General features: G+C 36.8%; 2 protein-coding genes across 4 annotated transcripts in view; one reads left to right on the forward strand and one right to left on the reverse strand.

The window, feature by feature from the left end:
• The window catches only part of LOC112054492 (uncharacterized), an 83,114-nt gene extending 80,223 nt beyond the window's left edge, over positions 1–2,891 (reverse strand). The window contains exon 1 of the mRNA XM_024094289.2: positions 2,688–2,891. The gene's annotated coding sequence lies outside the window, so the exon portion shown is untranslated. The remainder of the gene's footprint in view (positions 1–2,687) is intronic.
• LOC112054493 (calaxin) overlaps positions 1–21,422 on the forward strand; it is a 292,161-nt gene extending 270,739 nt beyond the window's left edge. The window contains exons 1-7 of one of the 3 annotated variants that reach the window (XM_052891317.1): positions 2,330–2,410; positions 11,263–11,488; positions 15,988–16,090; positions 19,511–19,773; positions 20,245–20,367; positions 20,928–21,079; positions 21,158–21,422. In XM_052891317.1, coding sequence (XP_052747277.1) covers positions 11,265–11,488; positions 15,988–16,090; positions 19,511–19,773; positions 20,245–20,367; positions 20,928–21,033 — 819 coding nt within the window. In that variant the 5' untranslated portion in view covers positions 2,330–2,410; positions 11,263–11,264 and the 3' untranslated portion in view covers positions 21,034–21,079; positions 21,158–21,422. Of the gene's footprint in view, positions 1–2,329; positions 2,411–11,262; positions 11,489–14,279; positions 14,403–15,987; positions 16,091–19,510; positions 19,774–20,244; positions 20,368–20,927; positions 21,080–21,157 lie in introns of those variants that run through there. The other 2 variants (XM_052891316.1, XM_024094292.2) reach the window with 2 other exon arrangements.
• The last annotated feature ends 74 nt before the right edge of the window (positions 21,423–21,496 follow it).

Genomic DNA, 21,496 nt, shown 5'->3' on the forward strand with positions numbered 1-21,496 from the left:
GCGACTTCAATGCCACAGGAACTGTGTGAGAGGTCGTCAAAATAGTGGCATTGTTGCAAAATTTCAGCATAGGCGTCTAGTTGGCTTGTTATTTTCATAACAAAGGCTTGGCTCATTATGAGACTACTATGAAAGAACATTGGATGGTTATCTCGAGTCCCCTCCATTTTAATGGGGGGTTTGTTTGAACGCAGATAGGGGAAGCTAATTTATGGCCTTGCAGTTATGTATAAGACTTGCAATTTTCTACAAACTAGCTTTTGCATTTTGCTTTATACAATTGTAATATTTTAAATACCTATCCAATCAGTTACTCCATACAAAGCGGGTTCCGCGGAGCCTTTAAAAGAAATATTTAATTTATTAAATTTCATTACAAAGTTTCATTTTTACACTAATACTAATCTAAAACTACTACCACTAAAACTCAAAACTATTGAACCAATTTGAAAAATTCTTTTACAAATAGAAAGCTATACATTATGAGGGAGTAACTTAGGCTATATTTATTTATCCCCGTATACCCACGGGAACGGGAACTACGCGGGTAATACCGCGAGGTTCTGCTAGTATTTCATATACATCAAATAGTTTGTAGCAGTAATTTTTTAACGGCGATGCGGCGGGCAATTTATACTTACGTGGTGCCAAAGTAGAATTTCTATAAAAAAGCACAAATTCAAATCTACAAAATCGATAATTTTCCAAAACTCTGTAAGTAAATGGTTCCTGTACATTTTTGAGCACTAAAGGACTACGCTATGGGCACACCATAGATGCAAGAATGAGGACTCATTACGAACCCTGCATTGGAGAAAGAATTTCCCACTTTGTTCACATAGTGCATACCCTTATTAAAAACCCTAAGCACGCCCCTGGCTATGAGTACAAGCGTCGCAGGCACGCCAGCTAGGGATCAAAACCCGTTAGTAGCCCTTTCCTGTTATTCCAGTATACATGTAGTTGTAGGTACCTACTTAGGTAACCTATGAATGTTTGTATTGAGATAAATTAGATCTTGGAACAGAGCTTTTTGTCGCAAAAAAATAATTAGGAGAGATTGACATTGAAACAGGTGTTGAAAGTTTGTAGGAAAATCTTTCATTTTACAAAATTAATGAAAACTGATGCATGAATCAGAGATAAATTTAAAATATTATGACTCGTGAATTTTTGAAATTCCACTTGTAAAGGTTTGAAAAGGGTTGACATTTTTTGTAAATTGTATATAAATGAGTATTTTTTTAAAGTTTATTAGCCAATCAAATAAAATTTAAAACATGATGTGTTTCAAGATACTTGAAAATTTAACCCTTAGGGCAACCCCTAAGGATTAATATATAACTAATATATTTTATAACATTTTATAAGCAAACCATACATAATTTAAAATAAATAAATAATGCAATGACATCATGCGTTTTCTACCTACATTTCTAACTTCATTGTTGGTAACAGTACTCATCAAGAAAGGCTGTAGTATAGATTAGTGCATGCTTTGCCACTGCAGAGGATACACAGGAAGAAGAGACACTGATACACATTGTGCTTAGATGCAGCAGAGCGGAAGAATGTGCAGCCTACATTAGCCGGCACTGACCAGCACCAATAGACATAATAAGCACAATGACCAACAGCAAGTATGGAAAGGGCTCAAGAATAAAGAAATGTGTACATCTTGGGATGCTCTGCAGAAGTGATATTTGAAGTTCGTTTCATGTAGGATGATGCAGGTGACAGTTCATTTTACTCTTGAAAGTTTGCCCGAGCCCACCCTAAAATGGACCTGTGCCCTACATAAAATGATTTTGGGCTACCTATATAGAATGATATTATGATACTAATAATAGATTTCATGTCAGGGGCCAGGCCCACCCTAGGAATTAATCTTTGTTATGCCAATGGCTGTAACATGCCATGTTATGAAGCTATTTACACTCCCATAAGAATATATCACTTCAAAAAGTCCTTTTAGACTAACAACAAGAGACTGCCAAACAAGAACAATTTTTTAAACATAATCAGAGAATTTTTATAATGGTGAGGGACCAAAAAATTAACAGATGAAACAATTAACTAAGTACTTTTCATTTTACTTATTGAAATGCATTAAACATGTTTTCAATTGAACCAGATTTTAAGTAAGTACTTAAATACAATGTGTTAGTTAAATGGTATAACATTCTGAAACATACTCATATATTTATAGGGTCTTTACCAGACACCTTGTATGTAAGACAAATATGTTTTAATGCTTTTAGCCCTTTAACGACATCATCATCATTATCAGCCCATATTTGGCTCACTGTCACTGGCTCAAGTGTCCTATCAGAATGAGAGGGGTTAGGCCAAATAGTCCACTACACTGGCCCACCTAATGCAGATTGGCAGACTTCACACACACAGAGAAGTGAGAAAATTCTCAGGTATATTCTTTAAATTTAAATTACATTTACTTTAGGTACAGAGATACAGTACTTCAATAGTCAATACATACAATGTAATGTTTACATTTTTAAATTAAGTAGATATACGTACTGAAAACTGTGTATTAGTTTATGCTAATACATATATAAAATAGTGTAAGTACACTGGAATTCTAAAAAATAACTGTTTCGGATATCCTGTTACACACCAGTATTTGAATACAGCTTGGTTTTTTGGTCATAATGTATGTGAATACTTACCCAAATCAAAGAAACACCGCCGACAAAATTGGTATAGAGGTCACACACATCAATATTTAATACGAAAAGATGCACATCACAAAACACTTAATGTCGTCAGATAACGGGCGATTTTATAGGCCCGAAATAAATATTGTCTTCAATAGAAAAGACACGAAGTACGAATACGAACCACACAAACGAAACTCTCCATTGTTGCCTTTTTGCGTTTGATTTGACACTTGACAGTTGACTTTTGTATTTGTTGACATTGACATTTACAGCGAGTATTGACATACATTTGACGTACATAGATTTTAAATCTAAACGTTCATTTTAACTTTCAGGTAAATGTTTTAATAGTCATTGTTGTATATATGTTTATTTTAGTAGCTGATCTGTAAAACTTAATAATAATATCTAATTATCAATTAATATATTGATTTTTACCAAATCTGTTTAAATAAATAATATTATTTTTAGTTCCAGTTTGCACCACCAACCTTAGACCATTAATAACTGGACGCGGTTGGCACCCAAATTCACCAACAAAAAAGTCTGTCATTTTTTGAGGGGGACGAGGTAAACTCACACATCGAAAACATTTAACACCATTATACATATTCTGTGTCCATACACTACACACAACTATAAATTTGACTCGCAATACACACACGCGTAACTTTTACACACACTAACAAACACATTGTGCACAGTAAAAATATATACAAGCAGTATACTCGGCCGTATTTTTGAAATAAATACTTAGGTACAGCGCGCGGTACGTAAATATGTGATAGGGCTGCCTGGCTCCAGCATTTTAATTACATTTGCCAACTTTGTATTTCCATTTAGTTTTGTGATTGTAAATACACTTTTTTATGTAAACAAATAAAATATTTTGTAAATCGTAGTAAAATAGGAAGTGATCAATAAAATGCGTGTTGTTTTTTGATTGGTAGATTTAAATAATATTAATACTAATGCTGATACTAATCAATGACTTTGAAGGATAGGTCGTATTCATATGTTTATTTTGGTGATGCCATCTAGGTATTACCTCCACACTACGTGAACAAATATTATAAAACCGGTCAAGTGCGTGTCGGGCCACGCGCAGTGTAGGGTTCCATAGATTATGTTAGCTCTTTAATGCCTTATGTTTTTCTCAATTTCAAAGCCTTTATTATTCTTTACATTATTACATTAAACAAGTTTTTCAATTAATAAGAGTAACAGTTTTAATTTTTTTTTCTATGTTAGTATATTGTTAGTGTATCTGTTTTAAGTTTAGTATGTTAGTGAGTAAGTCTTATTTCTAATTAATAAAATCTATTTAACTAGTAAGTTGAAATTGAAATTGAGGTATAGCTCGCGTTTCGACCTCTAGTATGAAGTCAAACTACTGCTTGCATATTTACTGTGACATTGCTTAGACTATCCACAGATTAAATACATAGAATATTCGATTACTGATCGATGTTTGGCTGTTTCGTCAAAAGAATCGATTCTTTTTATAAATTGTTTTTATTAAAAATTTGATAAAATTAAGGTTTAAATACTTTCAAATGAAACGTTACTCCATCTTTTACTAAACTACAAGTTTTTGGCCGTTTTTTATGCCATTTAACTACACAAACCGGCATTTTTAGTTAGCTCCTTACACGACGAAAACGATTACAACAATGAAACATCGATTCTGTAGCAACAGTTTTTATAAACGAATTAGATCATAGATTTTTGATCTTTGCCAGAGGGGTAACGGTTAGCGAACCACGTCCAGTTATTAATGGTCTAAGACTAGTAACGACATCTATCAAAGAACAGTAGAACTGTTGAGGCGTTTCAGCAACCTGCAGTTTGCGGGCGAATTGTTCCGCTGAAAATTATGTATGAAAGATGGCGATATTACACCTCCATAATAATTATATTCTTTGCCGCCATGCCTTAGATTATAATTAACAGCTGTAGTCGTTGCAAAAATAAACAATTGTCCCACTAATTCCGTTAACCCGCATTTACGTAGTATCTAATAATCTGTGGCCGCATAGCAGCAGCATGGTGTGGTGGGTCTAAGCTCCAGCTTAGTCACAACAGTATTGTATATAGATAGTTAAATGATGATTAATATACGAAGTATGTATACCTATCCGTGATTAGACGCTAGGCCGCGGCTTCATCCGCCCTTATACCTCTTTAATCCGGCCCTTTCGCAAAATTCGTTCATAACGGACGTTTAGAAGACTAACTATAACCTTTAACCCACCTCAGGAAAGGAAACCGACCATTTTGGATCCAGTACCATAGGTACAGAAAAATTGCCGAATTTTTTTTATAATAAATCATAATTATCAAAAATAATAAGAATTCACAATTGTTAAATTCTTTTTTGAAATGTGTATTTTTCTTAGACCATATAATATAAGGTATTTTTGTTGAAATCGTGCATTTTATATCTTGACAACGACATAAATTGTACTTACGTCGCGTAGTTGTATCTTGAATTTTGATTCGATTCAAAGATTACAGTGTATTATTTTCGATCAAACGGAAACTAAACCAGTTTATCTATAAAACTAATGTTATTTATAATAACGGAGCGGAAGAGGGGTTTTATGTAGTTACTCGAGAGCGGCAGATGAACATAGGAGACTATACCTTGCACGTTTTTGAGTACCTCCACCAAGTATGAGCTCCTAATATTGGTGTGTACGCTTAGGCAACCAAAAAAAAGTAATTTCAATAATACTAATCAAGTTAACCAACACGTCAATTAAGGATAAAGTGGATTAATTATTGATAGCTAAAAGGTGTGCATTTCGAAAATCTAACGATTTGACCGTAACGGAACGGGAGGGTTACAAAATAAAGCTCATATATTTCAGTATCCGAGCCACAAGCGCAGTTAATTTTTTACTTATTTTGAAGGAAATAATCTCAAAAATATTTGTTAGTATATTTTTCTGATAATTCCAGTAATGGGACAAAATTAGGTATAGGTACCTGTTACCATTTTATATTTCCTATTATCTAATCTACTACATCTAATCAGTCCCCCCATAACACTTTAGTATCTGCAAAAGCATCCCGGGCTACTATAAAAATACACTAATTTGAACAGTAGAACGATACATTCATCAAATCAGTTCCCAGCAATATATGACGAAATGGTCGATATCTTTTCTTCGTTGTGCGTCTAGTGGTTTTCGATATTTTGTGACCCTTCGCTTTTTTTTTAAATATGTTTAAATTAAAATTAAAATGCAACATGTAAATGAAATGAAAATGTATGTCTAATAGCGCCATCTATCGACATATTATTGTAATAAATACAGCTGCGCATGTCGACCAATTGCAGTAGAGTCGAAAATATCACTCTCTCTTTCGTTGCGTTGGGGTAAAAGAGATGGAACAGAGACAACAACGCCGCTATTGGTCGACTATATTGTGTCGTGGCACATGCTAGGTCTATGATTTGAGTTCTAACTCACGCTATTAAAGTTTTTAACATTTCACACTATAAGTACATACAATGGACACTGTAATATTGTAGGGATCATCTCCCTCGAGGTAAACCAGTATAGCCAAGCTGGTCTAAATTGGCTAAACGCTTAGACGTGACCCTTAATTGGGGTATTGTGAGAGATGTGAAACAATTTATACATATAGCACCTCCGAGGCGAGAACTGCTGCTTGCTGACTTGATTCCTTTTAGTAACAAAAGAAACAAGATTAATTTATTTAGCTGTTTGTTTTCCGCAAAAGTCAACTAAAGTTTACCCGACCAAAACCATAATCATAGATAAGGTACATAAATATACATTTTTTGCGCAAAGGATCAACCTGGTTGTCTAAAGCGGCAGTAGATATTTTTAGTACTATTCCACGAGGGAATGATTTGTATAGCATAGCTAACAGTGGTAATCATAGACTTTGTGAGGCGCGAACAGGGGATCATTCATACGCTAAGTGTCAAATTCTTAAACAAATAGAGGGTAATTTCGACACTCAGCGGCTGAAATACCGTTTTCTTTCTCGATTTATTAAGAATCTAGTGGACGTCTGCGTGCAAATCAATGTAAACTTCAACCAACCCAACCTACAACCAACCCCTATTTCACCACTTTAGGGGTTGAATTTATAAAATTCTTAAACTTGAACTATGAACAAATTTTTAAAACTGTAACTCTTAAAATGAAAGTCTTTCATCATAACATTCATTAATATGAAAATCCTTACAAACTTTCAACTCCTATTTCACCCCTTTTTAATATTATTTTAAGGTCAAAAAGTACCCTATGTTTTGTTCCAAGGTCCCATTTACCATTATACCAAAATTCATCTTGATTGTTTCAGCCGTTTAGCCGTGAAAAGGTAACAGATTGACAGACAGACTTCTTTCGCAATTATAATATTAGTACGTATAGATAAATGTATAAATAGATAAATGAGCCGTGACAGCCCAGTGGATATGACCTTTGTCTCCGATTCCGGAGGGCGTGGGTTCGAATCCGGTCCGGGGTATGAACCTCCAACTTTACAGTTGTGTGCATTTTAAGAAATTAAATGTTGTCTCAAACGGTGAAGGAAAAACATCGTGAGGAAACCTGCATACCAGAGAATTTTTTTAATTCTCTGCGTGTGTGAAGTCTGCCAATCGGCGTTGGGCCAGCGTGGTGGACTATTGGCTTAACCCCTCTCATTCTGAGAGGTGACTCGAGCTTAGCAGTGAGCCGAATATGGGTTGATAACAATAGATAAATGTAAAGAAGACATATCGCATGATTACCTCTATGTTCTGTTTTCGAGGTCGCCTGAAATTTGTCGACGGAAACACTGTATTACTGTTTACATAAGACGATGTATACATCTATACCGTAGTCCTAAGTGTGGGAACGTGGAAAATATCAATACTTGCCTCACAAAAACCGTATCTAAGCAACAATCAAGTTTAATGCCGTTCATACGTACGTTCCGATCGTGCGTCGTGATATTAAACTTGTATACATAGTATATGGTGCAAATAGGGGAGCTACGGATATAATGTAAGTTTAGTTTTGTTGCTATCTTCCCATTAATAGGCAGTCTTTTGTAGGGCGGCGTGCCTTGTATATCCACACGTTCAATGCCATTCAATTGTACTCACCTACTTTTGTAACTAATACAGCCTTTAGTTTGGGGACGACGAATTATGAGAATGATTTTTTTATATTTGGGGAAACATTTTGAATTTTTGATTGAGTGGTTTCGTTTATGATAATGTAGATTTTGTCAGTCAATATTAAACCGCACGGGTTTTCTTAACTATAAGCACAGTATTTTTACGATGCATTCGTTTTGCTTCCGCTGACAACGAGTCCTAAATGAATGATGATTAGAGATGACGTGAAAGCGTATAGGGAACGGTATGGAATCTCTTGAAATCTTCCTTCCTTCCTCCTTTGACTATTAGCTTCCTCCCAAAGTCACCATGATAGATACGAACTCCGGAGGTGCCAAGGTACATGGTAGGAGAGCTGGCATTCAGGTCAATACTTGCGCTTCAAAGATATTCTCAAACGCAAACTTACTTCATGTAGCTATCATCACCACCACCACCATATCAACCGATGAACGTCCACTGCAGGACATGGGCCTTTTGTAGAGACTTCCAAACATCACGAACCTGAGACGCCTGCATCCAGCGTCTGTCCACCTGATGGGGGGTCAGCCAACACTGCGCTTTCTGGTGCGCGGCCGCCATTTCCAACGTCCATCGGCTCTTCGAACTATGTGCCCCGCTCATTCCCACTTCAGCTTCGCGACATGTTGAGCTATATCAGTGACTTTGGTTCTTCTGCGGATGTCCTCATTTCTGATTCGATCACGCAGATCTAGCTTAGCTCATTCCATCGCCCGCTGTGTAACTCTGAGTCTTCTCATGAGGCCCATAGTTAGCGACCAAGTCTCGGTCCCATAGGTTTTTTTTTACTATTTATCTCGAACGGTAAAGAAAGAAAGGGGTAAGTATATCATCATATTCCGATTCGAAAAAAATAATAGCACCGGAGCTGATGGTACGATACCTACCTGTAGAGTTGTCAAATCGCCGAAATTAAAAGCCGGACAGTCCAGTCAGTTTGGCCTGACATTTGGGTAAAAAGGCCACACTCGTCGTCCGCTCGTTTGCTAAATGTAAAGCCTAACATAAGGCGTATAAGCCGGACACCGAATTTCGGCCGGACACCGAATAGAAAAGCCTAACTATGTCCGACTTTATCTGGACACCTGGCAACTCTACCTACCTAGATACTTCTGATATCGCGTGTGGCGTGTCATATCCAGAGGAAGCTTGCTTATTGTATCCCGTGCACAGTTTGCGTGCATGGATTTTATGATGAAAATCATTTGATTTGATAACAATCATTTTATGCTCCATACGAGCTGTATGTGATCTAAGTAAGTACATTCGTATAATAATAATAATAATAATAATAATTGTTTATTTGCAAGAATACAACATATGTATGGAGGGCAATCACCTTACCTGCATCGTTTGTATAAATATGAATCTTGAATAAAATTTGCATAGGTCCGGATCCTTGTTGTCTTGTTGTCATCGGTCCACACAGGTTTCCTCACGATGTTTTCCTTCAGCGTTTGAGACACGTGATATTTCATTTCTTGCAGGTTTGTAGGTTCTTACTTGTGCCTAATTCATAAAGAAAAACAAATTCTAAAGATGCCAGGGATATCCAATACGATTGTACGTTATGATAACCTTTACATTTCAGGTTAACGTCAAAACTAAATTGATTGCTATCTAACTAGGTTATATCTTCGTTGTTTCTAAGTTTTTTATGAGTAGCGGTCGCCAGTGTATTAGTTCCCGGTGTACCAAATACATTTAAGTCTTTTTACAGTGGCTAACCTACTTGTATTTGCCTTGGCCTTGGCCTTAAGGTCCTGGGCTCGATTGGGCCGGGCCATGAAATATTAGAATTTTCTTTTTCTAATTGATTAATTTCTAAATGGTAGTCCGTGGTTAGTGGATCGGTAGTGTTACATACAGATCTGTAGTGTTACGAATACATAACTGGTGTAGGTAAGTTATTTTGTTGTTACCTGGTTATATCTACAATAATCATCGATCGTAGATCGTTAGATAGATGGATAGATCGTTTATTATGGAGGGGCCCATCTAACGATTTATATCGATGCCTATAATGCCCTTATGTGATCTAACCAAAGTTATTGATGAAGAAAAATGTATTAAGAAACGCAAATTGGACCAGTATATAATAATCTCAAAAAAATCTAGCTTATTCAGTTATTCAGAAGATTTTGGGGGTCAAAAAACGGCGGGGATCCGATGACCGATCCCGGAATATTGGGGATTGTAGTTGTAAACTATAAGCGCCAGTAAAATTAAACGAATGGAAATTTTAAATGCAGCTACAAACAGAACGTTTATTACGGCATTTAACCACGTTTAAGGCAACGGCAGTCAGGTAATGAAAATTTAATCTAATCTTATTTAGAAGCTAAAAGCAATTATGGGAATGGTAGTGCGAGGCACGAACTATAAACTACGAAGGTTTTCAAACTAATAGTTGCCTCTAATGCCTAAGAAATTAAAAGATAGAGGTTCTACGTCGAACATGCTAGTTTCCGGAAGTAGCTAATTTTCCGTACCGTTGAACATAAACCCTAATTTCCCTGAGGTTTCACGAACCGTGGGTGATGGAATTTTCCATCATGTACAATCACAATAGAAAGTAAACCATTTCTCACCACTGCTAACTTCTGATCGAGTTACAAAACTGACTCATTGGTCCCGAGATTAGCTGGTTCAGCTACGGAAAATGAGGTCCAGGGTTCGAACCCCGGGTCAGGCCAATAAAAAATACGTTATTGGGATTTTTCTTACAAGAAAAATCTTAATAGAAGCCTGGAGCATGTAAATTCGTCGGTCCTGTGCCTGATCTTTCACCGGTCGTTTCGATCTGCCCTCCCATCGGACTATGAGAGTGAGAGAAAAGAGAGTGCACCTGTGCTTGCGCTTACAATTGTGCGCTTTAATATGGTTAATCTCACCATCAGATTGGGCGCCGCGCCGTGCCCGAAAGAAAAGCAATTCTGTCGGGAGTATATTATTATTTGTTGCTTTTGCCGTGTAGTCTTAGAGCCAAAACATTTCTCCGACTTATTTCTAATTGCCTCGACGGGCTGGAAGAAGGCAGGAAGGGCTGGTTCATTTTTTTGTTTATATTAAACAGACATTTTTTATGACGTTTAGGTTACCTAAGATTTTTTTATTCGAATGCATTTCGATGTGTAGGTGTTCAGACAGGTTTATTGACGAGCGCGTTTGTTCGTGTAACAGAAGAGGCGTTAGCAACGCAGATCCGGACGCCCACGACTTGGTCCACATTTAGACTTCTTTAATCCAACCCTGTCGCAAATTCCGTCCTTAGCCAACGTTTACTAAGTATAAACTGCCTGCCCTGTCTGCATCTTTGTAGGTTCTTTAAGCGGTTTTCGATATTTCATACGCCAAGAGCGTATTGGAATAGTTTGTTCAATTCTACCTTGAAAATATATTTTTTTTACACAGACATGGCGTCTAACAAGAACCAGAAGATTAGTATGGCAGCAAGCGCCATCGCCATGCGCGGAGTCCGTCTGTTCCTCACCGCCGGTCGCCGCGGGCCCGCAGGCGCTCCGGAAGACGCCAGGCGCATCTCTCCCCACCGGCCCAGACGGACTAAGCCTATCATCCCTGTGAATAAACTGCAGATGAGCGTCGTTGAAATTTTGCTGAAGAGTACCAGGTTTACCAAGTAAGTAGATGTTAAGCTTTGCGGTTAAGGGTTACATTCAAATTCCACCAACTACCTCGTTTTAGTTACGCGATTACGAGGTTTTTTGGGTCGAGCAGTCGAGCTTCAAATGTTGAGCAGTCAAAAAAAGCTTAAGCCAAGTCATTGACATAATTGGAGAAATTATTCATCGATTGAATCGATTATTATTTTGTTCGATTGCTTAGAAATTAGAAAATATTCCCAAACAGGAAGGAAAACACTGTAATTCTTAGTTGATAATGTGCAATACAGTACCACACTTACCTTGTCAACGTTTGAGACATATAACGTTGAAGTTACCCAAAGAAAAAAGATGAATACAATAGCATAAAGTAATTTTGAAAAGATAAACGATCAACGTTAAAGTAAAAAGTTACTTAAAATGACATTTTCTGAACTGTCAAGTCTTCCCTTCTACGAGTAACTGTCATGCTCAGCCCTGCACACGAAGACATTATCATGCAAATGCAGTCAGACAAAAATTATGTCTTAAAATGCCTATGTAACCAACGATATTTTATACTAAGTACAGATATGTAACGTGCCTACAAAATCACCGCAAAAAGTGATCCGAATTTAGCTACTCCATTAGCACATATGCACAATTTTGTGATAACTTACATTATTTATTGTTTAATATGTTATTGTGGAGGGGAGGTATCAGTGTTAATATTAATAAGAGGGTATTTGATTTGAATAGGGGATTTGAGATAAATAAGAGGGTATTTGATTTGAAGATTTGAGCTCAGTAGTTTGTACGTTGCGTAGATACCGTCACGCTGCCAGTCGCGTAGTTTGTACAATAATTTTAATGTTATTGTTTATCATAAATTGTTTAGTGTGGGCATAGAGAACATGTCGGGCTGGGAAGGTAAGTGTTTTGCCATTTGAAAGGATCCTATAAACCTACTCGAAGGTCACAAGTCCTGGGACCTGCACGAGGATTTTCTCTACCACAAAATAATGTTACATTCGCTGTCGCTGCTACCCGACGTGTCACACTAGGTAGTGCCCTATCTCTAGTGTAAAATATCGTTGTATGTAACCATACTTATTATTTATACTGCGGAGGAATATAGCTCCCTCGTTGACACAGTCGTTAGCCTATGGGGCTTCGGATTACGAGGTCTTGGGTTTATCAATTTACTAGCTGCGGCCCGCGTTGTTACTCGCGAAATATAAGCCTAACATCTAAAGGGATAAAAAGTAGCCTATGTGTTAATCCACGTTATAATCTATCTCTTTTCCAAACTTCAGTAAATTCGGTTCATTGCTCTCAGCGTGAAAGAGTAACAAACATTCATAACATCATAATCATCACTTTTTGGCAAATCTCGGGAAAACATGGTTTTTTTCGAGACAAAGACTAGCCGTGTTATTCCAGGGCATTATCTATTTTCCTATCTAAGCTCCACGAAAAACGACAGATAATTTTGTTCGTGAATTTCGGTGCGGTACTAGTCCCTCGTATTGCTTATGGACCTCGGTTGCCGATGTAATTACTACATGAGGGTCAACCTCAGACTGATGGAAATAACATGACGACATTTTGTAGGACGTGTCACTTGGATACCTTGTTGTACTCGTACTGTTGATACACGATGGGTTTTCATCTTGCCTAGGTGCCATCAGGTACCTGCATAGAGTTTGATATTGGCGTGCCAAGTTAGAATAATGTATTAAGGCTGCTTGTAGCGTTCTTGGAAAGTATTGTCGTGTATAAACACTTACGAAAAGACCATAAGAATCATAGGCACCCCACGCTTTGGGTTGAGTGATAATATTTTGACACCCATCATCACATCATTCTGTTAAGTTTGTTTTTTGATATTATTTTTTAATCAGAAACCTTTTGGAGTTGGGCAGGAATGATTTATATTGTTCAAACCATATCTATGTTATTTAAAGATTAAATAATTAAAAAATACAATACTACCGACTTAAAAACACAAATGTATGCAGGAGACTACTCGTATTAAGCGAAAGAAAACACTATTATAATGTTTCTTTCGCTTATTACGAATGTTTTCTATCTACTCATCACTTTGAACTTGAAGGCGGTGCCAATGGTACAATTAATGGGTAGACAATCAGTCGTATCCTGTTTTTGTTAGCCTTAGGGTTAGAATTGTTTTCCAAATTTATATGGGACCATTTTCAAAATAAACTCTTTCAGTAAAAACAGTAATATCAAAATCGTACCGCTTAATAAAAAAATATGCTTGGTTTTACATTACGAAAACAGGGGATGATTGATTTTTTACCCATTAAAAAAGTGATCAGTAGATATAAAATATTATAATGTTTTCTTTTACTTATTAGTTTCCTGGATACGTTTCTATTTTTGAAGTATTTTTAATTTTATTATTATAGGGTGAGGTAGGGTAGGTGAAGGGGTGGAGTATAAAAGTGTCTGCCTGTGATGTCAAAACAAATGCTTATAGCTATTTCACCATACTAAAACATAATCGAAAGTTTTTAAATTTTTTTTCTGTCTGTAAGTCCGTGCTAAGAACGGCTGGGCCGATTTTAATGAAAATTACACTTAATAGAGGAAGTTATTGAGTAACATATAGGCCATTTTCCATCCCAAAAAACCCATGGTTCCCGCAGGATTTATAAAAAATAGTATTTCACGTAGACGAGTAGTAGTAAGTAAATTTATAAGAACGAGTTTACGTTCACGGAACGTAAATGGCTTTAAGGCTTTAGTCAGTGGCTGTTTGCGCCCCTAGGACGATGCTGCTACCCGTCAGTTCAAGTCGAAAGCCTCGCGGGGGTGGTCGCAGCACACGCACCCTGCACCCTACACGTAGTGACACGTAGCTATGCCGTACAGACATTTGAAGGAGAAAACCTTAGAGTTTCTATATAGAAACACGCATTTTACAAAGTGAGTTAATTTTAGGAGTCTTTGAGGCAATTTTTTTTAGAAGTTTGCTCGTCTATTTTGGATGTTTTAGTTTTTCCTTTTAAACTCTCTGGTATTTATTGGAAAAACAATACTTATTACTTATTATTTCCGAACGTAAGTTAAGTTTTTTGAGCATTAATAATATGTTTGTATATCCCATTCTGTAAAAGCAGACTCTTGACAGATTCAATAATTATATACTTATATAGAAATAATACCCAAGCGTTCCTCGATACTAAATTAATTGTATCCAACCTTCAAGGTTTTTGACCAATTGGTAAAAATTGGTTCAAAAACCTTGAAGGTCGGATACAATTAATCTTGACAGATTGCCATTGTAAAACGTCATTAGATTCACCTCAGAGGAGACCTCCTCTGTCTTCTGACCTAATCTGTCCAGATATATTAGAAAAAATATTATATATACACATTTAATAATTTAATTAATATTTTATAATTTAGACCCATAAAAATATTCTACTAAGGCGCTGTTCGTGATAAACAAGTTTTGCAATCCTGACCTACTGTATTAATTTTTGAAAAGAAAGTTTACTGAAGTAAAAAGTTAGAATAATGACATATTTATTTAATGCGTTTTTCTCAGCGAGTTCTTTCTGTCTTATCCACTGCCTAACTTTTCCATTGTAAAACAATTTTGTTGATTTGTATAATTTGGTGACTAAGAATAGGTACCTAGTTACCTATATCGATATAGGTAATATGGTTACCTATAGCTTATAATTATTAAGTAGATACCGGAACCGATGCCTTAACGATAACGTCTTTTCGGCTTAGTGATTCAAAGATTACCTACATTAGGTACAAATAAGTACTAGGTACTTATAAGATCAACTACTGAGGATTTTTGATAAAATTCTATCTAATCTAGGTACCAAGATACGTATTTTTAATATTTTTCATTACCTATCGTTTAAAAAACAATGTAAATGTAAAAATGGATATTGATTGGCTATTTTTTTAGCAACTGGATTAAAAACACCCGTTTTTTAAAATAGAGCAAAGGACGATCTATATTAAAGTCACGGTATTGCGAAAAGTTGTCTCTGTATCTTCGAAATTATTGATCGCAGATCAGATACACTGTTACTTCTACAAAATTGCTCTAATATGAGCATAAAATCGAATACCTACCTTTAAAAGTTCTTGTAAAAAATTCAAGATTAAAAATAATAAAATACCTACTTACCTTATCACCAAGCATACCCATCTTATGGTTAGTGGCAAAGAATCGCCTACAAATACAGTAGACAATGCAAAGAATACTTCCTCAATAATGCTGCCCGTGCACTGTATCCATCAACTTGAGGCCTAGGTCTTCATCATCATCATCTCAGCCGATGGACGTTCGCTGCGGGACATAGACCTTTTGTAGGGAGTTCCAAACATCACGATTCTGAGCCGCCTGCATCCAGCGAATCCCTGCGATTCGCTTGATGTCGTTAGTCAACCTGGAGGGTCGACCAACACTGCGCTTGCTAGTGCACAAAAAGTTCATACTACTAAATTGTCCCTTTTGTAACTGTTTTGTCTCTTTTGTACCTAGGAGTGAGCTGGAAGCGCTATTCGTGATGTACCGAAGGTTGGTGACCGCTGGGCAGGCGGCCGCGCCGGCCACTGTCATTGGGCAGCCAGTCCCCAAGGTTGACGTAAGTGTCAATCAATCAATCAATTTATTTCTTTGCAGATACATGTATTATTTATACAGGTGGTCGGTAGAGTCCGTGTCAGTCCATTATTCCTTTCTACATCTGGTGGATTGTTAATTTGCTACCAAAATTTACATTTTTTTTTATTATTTGGAGTCAGAGAAGAAAGACAACCAAAAACGTTTTACATTAATGCCTACATTTTGTTTGTTTTACGTACCTTCGTAGCATGGGATCTGTTGTATTGTAGGGAGTAATCTCTGAATCTACTAAACCGATTTTGAAAATTCTTTTAACACTTGAAAGCTATGCTATAGCTATTTGTGTGTGTCATGGGCATATTTTAACTCCGTATTTTCAGGTCTGGTCTTTTAAAAATAACCATTCAATTTCAATGTATTATTTTAGGGTGAGAGTTTGTGTGTGTGTTTTGTGTGTATATGAGTATAAAGCTCTAAACTCACTTCTACGCGTCGGACACGTAACGGTTACACCTCAGCTGCCGTGTAAACTCAAAACCAATGAGTGCTATATGGGTTTATAGCACTCATTTGACTAATTTTGATTTATACCTCAATAAAAAAAAAATTGATTTTTTTAAAATATTTATGGAGATATGAGTATTCCAACAAGACTGTATTTCAAGAAAACTCATGGGTTATAACGGCATAAAACTGTAATTTGAGTTGCAGTAATTTGATTTTACTTATTTCGCGAAACTAAAGTTACAGTGTTCTCGCTAGCCAATAGTGTATGAACCATCAGGTAGAGCAATTTAGTTTGCGGATGGCCTGCGCGGGATGGGTGTTGAGGTTCCTACGTTCAGTAGTCGTTTGGAAATGCGTGTGAGTGGACGCTACAGTTAAGTTATATAAAAATTTTAATAAAAAAAATTCAACCGACTTCCAACTCAAAAAATAACTTTAACTAAAAAGCAAAAAATAACATCCTACCTATGTGCTACCTTCTGATCAGTTTGAAGGCGGTGCCAAGTCAGTGATGTTTTAATTAAATACGTTTAAACTACAAAATTTCTGTGGTTATTCCAGAAACAGCTTTAATTAAAACACGACACTGGCTTGGCACCGCCTTCAAACTGATCAGAAGGTAGCACATAGGTAGGATGTTATTTTTTGCTTTTTAGTTAAAGTTATTTTTTGAGTTGGAAGTCGGTTGAATTTTTTTTATTAAAATTTTTATTTTTTTATTTTTAGTGTTAGCATACCTACTGCGTGTGTACAGTCACAACCTATCTAAGTGGAAAGTTCTTATCAATACAAAATTATCAAGTCCAAACATGAGGTAGCTACTGTGAACCGTCGAGGAGTTTTCTTCACTGTCCCTCGTCTTCATCACCAGACCCTTAATACAGTCACAATCCATCTAGGTGGAAAGTTCTCATCAATACAAATTTATCAAGTCCAAACACAAGGTAGCTACTGTGAACCGTCGAGGAGTTCTCTTCACTGTCCCTCGTCTTCATCATCAGACCCTTAATACAGTCACAACCCATATAGGTGGAAAGTACTCATCAATACAAATTAATCAAGCCCAAACAAAAGGTGACTGCTGTAAATCCTTGACGAGTTCCATCGTCTGTGTTTCGGCTCCATCATCAGACCAACTCCAAACCTTCATAAAGTTGTAGTGGTTTAAAATACCTTATGGAAACACTAACAAACGTACTAGCCGTCTCTACAACTTTCGAAAGTTCCCCTCAATTTCTCCAGGATGCCATCATCAGATCCTGACATGAAAAAAATGGGACCACCCTGGAAGTAAACCCTACAAAACAAAAAAAGAATTTTCAAAATCGGTCCATAATTGACGGAATTATCGCTGGACATACATAAAAAAAAAAAAAAAACATACATACAGCCGAACGTAGAACCTCCTCCTTTTTGGAAGTCGGTTAAAAAATGATTGCGTCGCGTCAATTTTGCACAAATCCAAAACCATGTGAGCTTTCAACTGAAATTACAGAACCGCTTGGATTGCCATTGCCAGGAGATTGCGTTGATGCGGACGTTCTAAACAACAGGCTTGTGGAAACTGTCCATACGGTCGGGACTAAGTTTTTACCCATACAAAAAGAACCAACAACTTCGCGGACCATACACTAAAGCTCATGGCAGAGGAGAGACAAGAAATGAGATTGCAATCTTCAACGGACGCGTTAAAATCCCGTCGTATTAAAACACAGATCTCGAAGTATAGTTTAGTGCTGAAATTTGGTAGGTATTAAGATATATTATAGCTTGGATTAACACATAGACTACTTTTTATCCCGGAAAAATCCATGGAAAACTAAATTCCACGCGGCGAAGTCGCGGGGGTCCGTTAGTTTTTCATATATATTATGGTTTTCATCTTTTAGTATATGCATATTATCGAAAATAACACTAACATCACTAAAATGAAAAGTACTAATGTATATAAAATACTTTCTTCATATGTACAGACAAAACATTGCCCTATAAACGGCAAAAGAGATACTTATCTATAGTCTATCAATAAGGTCTGATTATCAATGAGCGAAGTTAAAAAGGGAGATTATAAAAAAATACTGTCTTGTTGTAGTATTATATTAATTTAAACATTACATGGAAAAATAGTCAATTTTAATAAATACTTAATTGTAAATAAATAATAAATTAACTGAATTATAAACTTTTTAAATTTAAAACTTAGCCGAAAAATCTAAAAAATCCGATATTGAAATATTAAAAAATATCGATATATCGTAAATCCGATATCCGATAGTTTAAAATATATCAATTATCAACAGCCCTAGAACAATACTAATACTACCAACTTCTGGAGTAGTATGCAAATACACCATATTCATACTACACATCAAAAATTTTGTAAAGAGTTCCTCACTCTCTCTGGTTAACAAAATTACTATCACCAAGTAAACTATAGTTTCAGTAACGGACAAACGCTAGCGCCGCGTAACTTGGTGCAGCGCCATCTAGTATGAGACACTACAAACAGCACTAATGACGGAATAACAGCAGAATTCCTTAAAGCGGGTGAAAAACCAATACTTAAGGTCCTTCAGCGATTGTTCAATTCCGTCATTCACAAGGGCATGGGAGCGTGGTGGTTATGTTCTTTAAAAAAGGTAACAACGCCTTACTGAAGAGTTACAGACTCTCGTTGTTGAGTCATGCCTAGAAGTTGTTCTCGAGAGTCATCACGAATTATATCGCTCGTAGGTCTTCCATGACTTACAGCCTACTTCCATGACTTATATCCAGCCACTTTAATTGGTGTTTGTGGACTATGAGCAAGCCTCCGATTTGGTGGAAAGTTGGGCTGTGTCTTTGCAAAGATGCCGGATCGACTACAGGCACATCAAAGTGTTGAAGTGTACGTATGAAAGCGACACTATAACTTGTTTATTCTATCAAACAGGGCATCGACCAGAATACATTTCGTGATGTGATGCACAACACCTTCGACCTGGTAACCGAGGATGTGATCCTGGACCGCGTTTGGCTCACGTGGGAGCGCGGCGCTAACGGCGGGGAAGGCGCCCTCAAGTTCGAGGCGTGGGCCAGGGGACTGAGCAAACTCCTGCGAGGGAGCGACGAAGAGCGACGCGCGCACTGTTTCGCGGTCTATGATCTGAATGCAGATGGCTACATCACTAGGGATGAGATGTTTACACTTCTCAAGTGAGCTTTCTTCTTTTTACATTATTATACAAATAATTTGGAAACGCGCCCCTAAGTTAAAAAAATTACAAAGTATAAGGTCTTCCTTTAAAATGTGGGCCAGGGGACTGAGCAAAAAAGAAATCGACGAGGAGCGACGCGCGCACTATTTCGCGGTTTTTCAATCCGAATGCCGGCGATCACCATCACTAGGGATGAGTTGTTACACTTCTCAAGTACCTAAGCTTTCTTCTTTTTATGCTATTTAACAAATAATAATTATGGAAGGTAGTATAAGGGAACTAAGTCAGATAACTAAGTGGACAGGCAAACTATGTTACGTCGATGTTTACACTTCTTATGTGAACCTTTTTTTTATTTTTGTGTGTTTTTAATAAAAAATCCCTTTACAAAGCACGCAAAGAATAAAACATTATTTAAATAAAACATTAAAATTCCTGAAAATTTATAAAAAGTTTTATTCAATTATAGGAACTCTTTGTTGAAGCAGCCAGGGGATGAAGACCCGGACGAAGGAGTCAGGGATCTGGTCGAGCTGGTTCTTAAGAAAATGGACGTCGACAAAGACGGAAAAGTTTCTGTCGAAGACTACAAGTGAGTCTCAATATATCTCGTAAAATATAAAGGTTTAATTTGGTTCAATTATAACACTTGCTCTTTACTTCGGAAGACGCCACACGGTGCGGTGCAGTAGCGACGCGGCACCTAAGCGGTGTCGCTACGGCGTCCTGCATATAAAAATCAATGAAATGCCAAACGGTGCGTTCCGTTACTTTTAGCTACGGCGCCGCAACGGTGCCGAGTTACGGCGCCGCGTACCACATGTGTACACTGTACAGTGATGCGGCAAAATGTTTCCGGTGCGGCGCCGCACCACACCGTGTGGCTTTACTCTTAGAGAGATTTACTGGTTTACTTATTAGAGTACCGTATCCAGTATGGCAAAGACAATTTCACTAATACTCCGTCTGACTGCTGGGTGTATCTCATGAACCATAATAATTAGATTAACACTTGAAAAGTTTACTGTTCATGTTGCTGCTAAAATAAAAAAAATACATAATAATTTTCAAGTGTCCAATGTTCTTTTAAGTACTTATTCGTACTTAAAACTATTACCTTTACCAGTTTAAAAAAAACGTATAACTCTGCAGGGAAGCAGTTGAACAAGAACCCCTACTTTTAGAGGCATTCGGACAATGCTTACCATCAAAACGTCAAGCTGCTACGTTTCTCAAGAATTTAACTACGAAACAGTAATTAATGAAACTGGATGTTCTACAAAAGAAAAGAGTCCTGACTATCGGTAAATTTTGGAATTGTCCAGTGTGTATTGTGTTAGGTGAAATGTAAAATAAAAAAATAACTTATTTTAATATTTCAGGTAAAACAGTTTTAACGGGCGTCTTGTCAAAGTCAGTCCTCTGGAGCGACCACTCCAGTTGTCCTATAGCTCTGCAGAATACTGTTAGACTTGGACATAAGGTACAACTCGGTACTATCGGTGCCTTAGGGTTACGTCTTTGGGTCAAGAGCTAAGTTTACTAAAAATCTATAAAATATAGTTAAAAAAATAAGTTTACCATAGAATAGTGTAATAGAAATATTTTAGGCACATGTAATGTTAATGTGGCAAGTTAATGTTAAGAAATTAATCTTCCCAGCTTAGAGATGTAAGTGCAACTGAATTTGTAAATAAAATACAACATAATACGTATGTTGT

Source organism: Bicyclus anynana, chromosome 1 (assembly GCF_947172395.1).
Source record: "Bicyclus anynana chromosome 1, ilBicAnyn1.1, whole genome shotgun sequence".
NCBI lineage: Eukaryota > Metazoa > Arthropoda > Insecta > Lepidoptera > Nymphalidae > Bicyclus > Bicyclus anynana.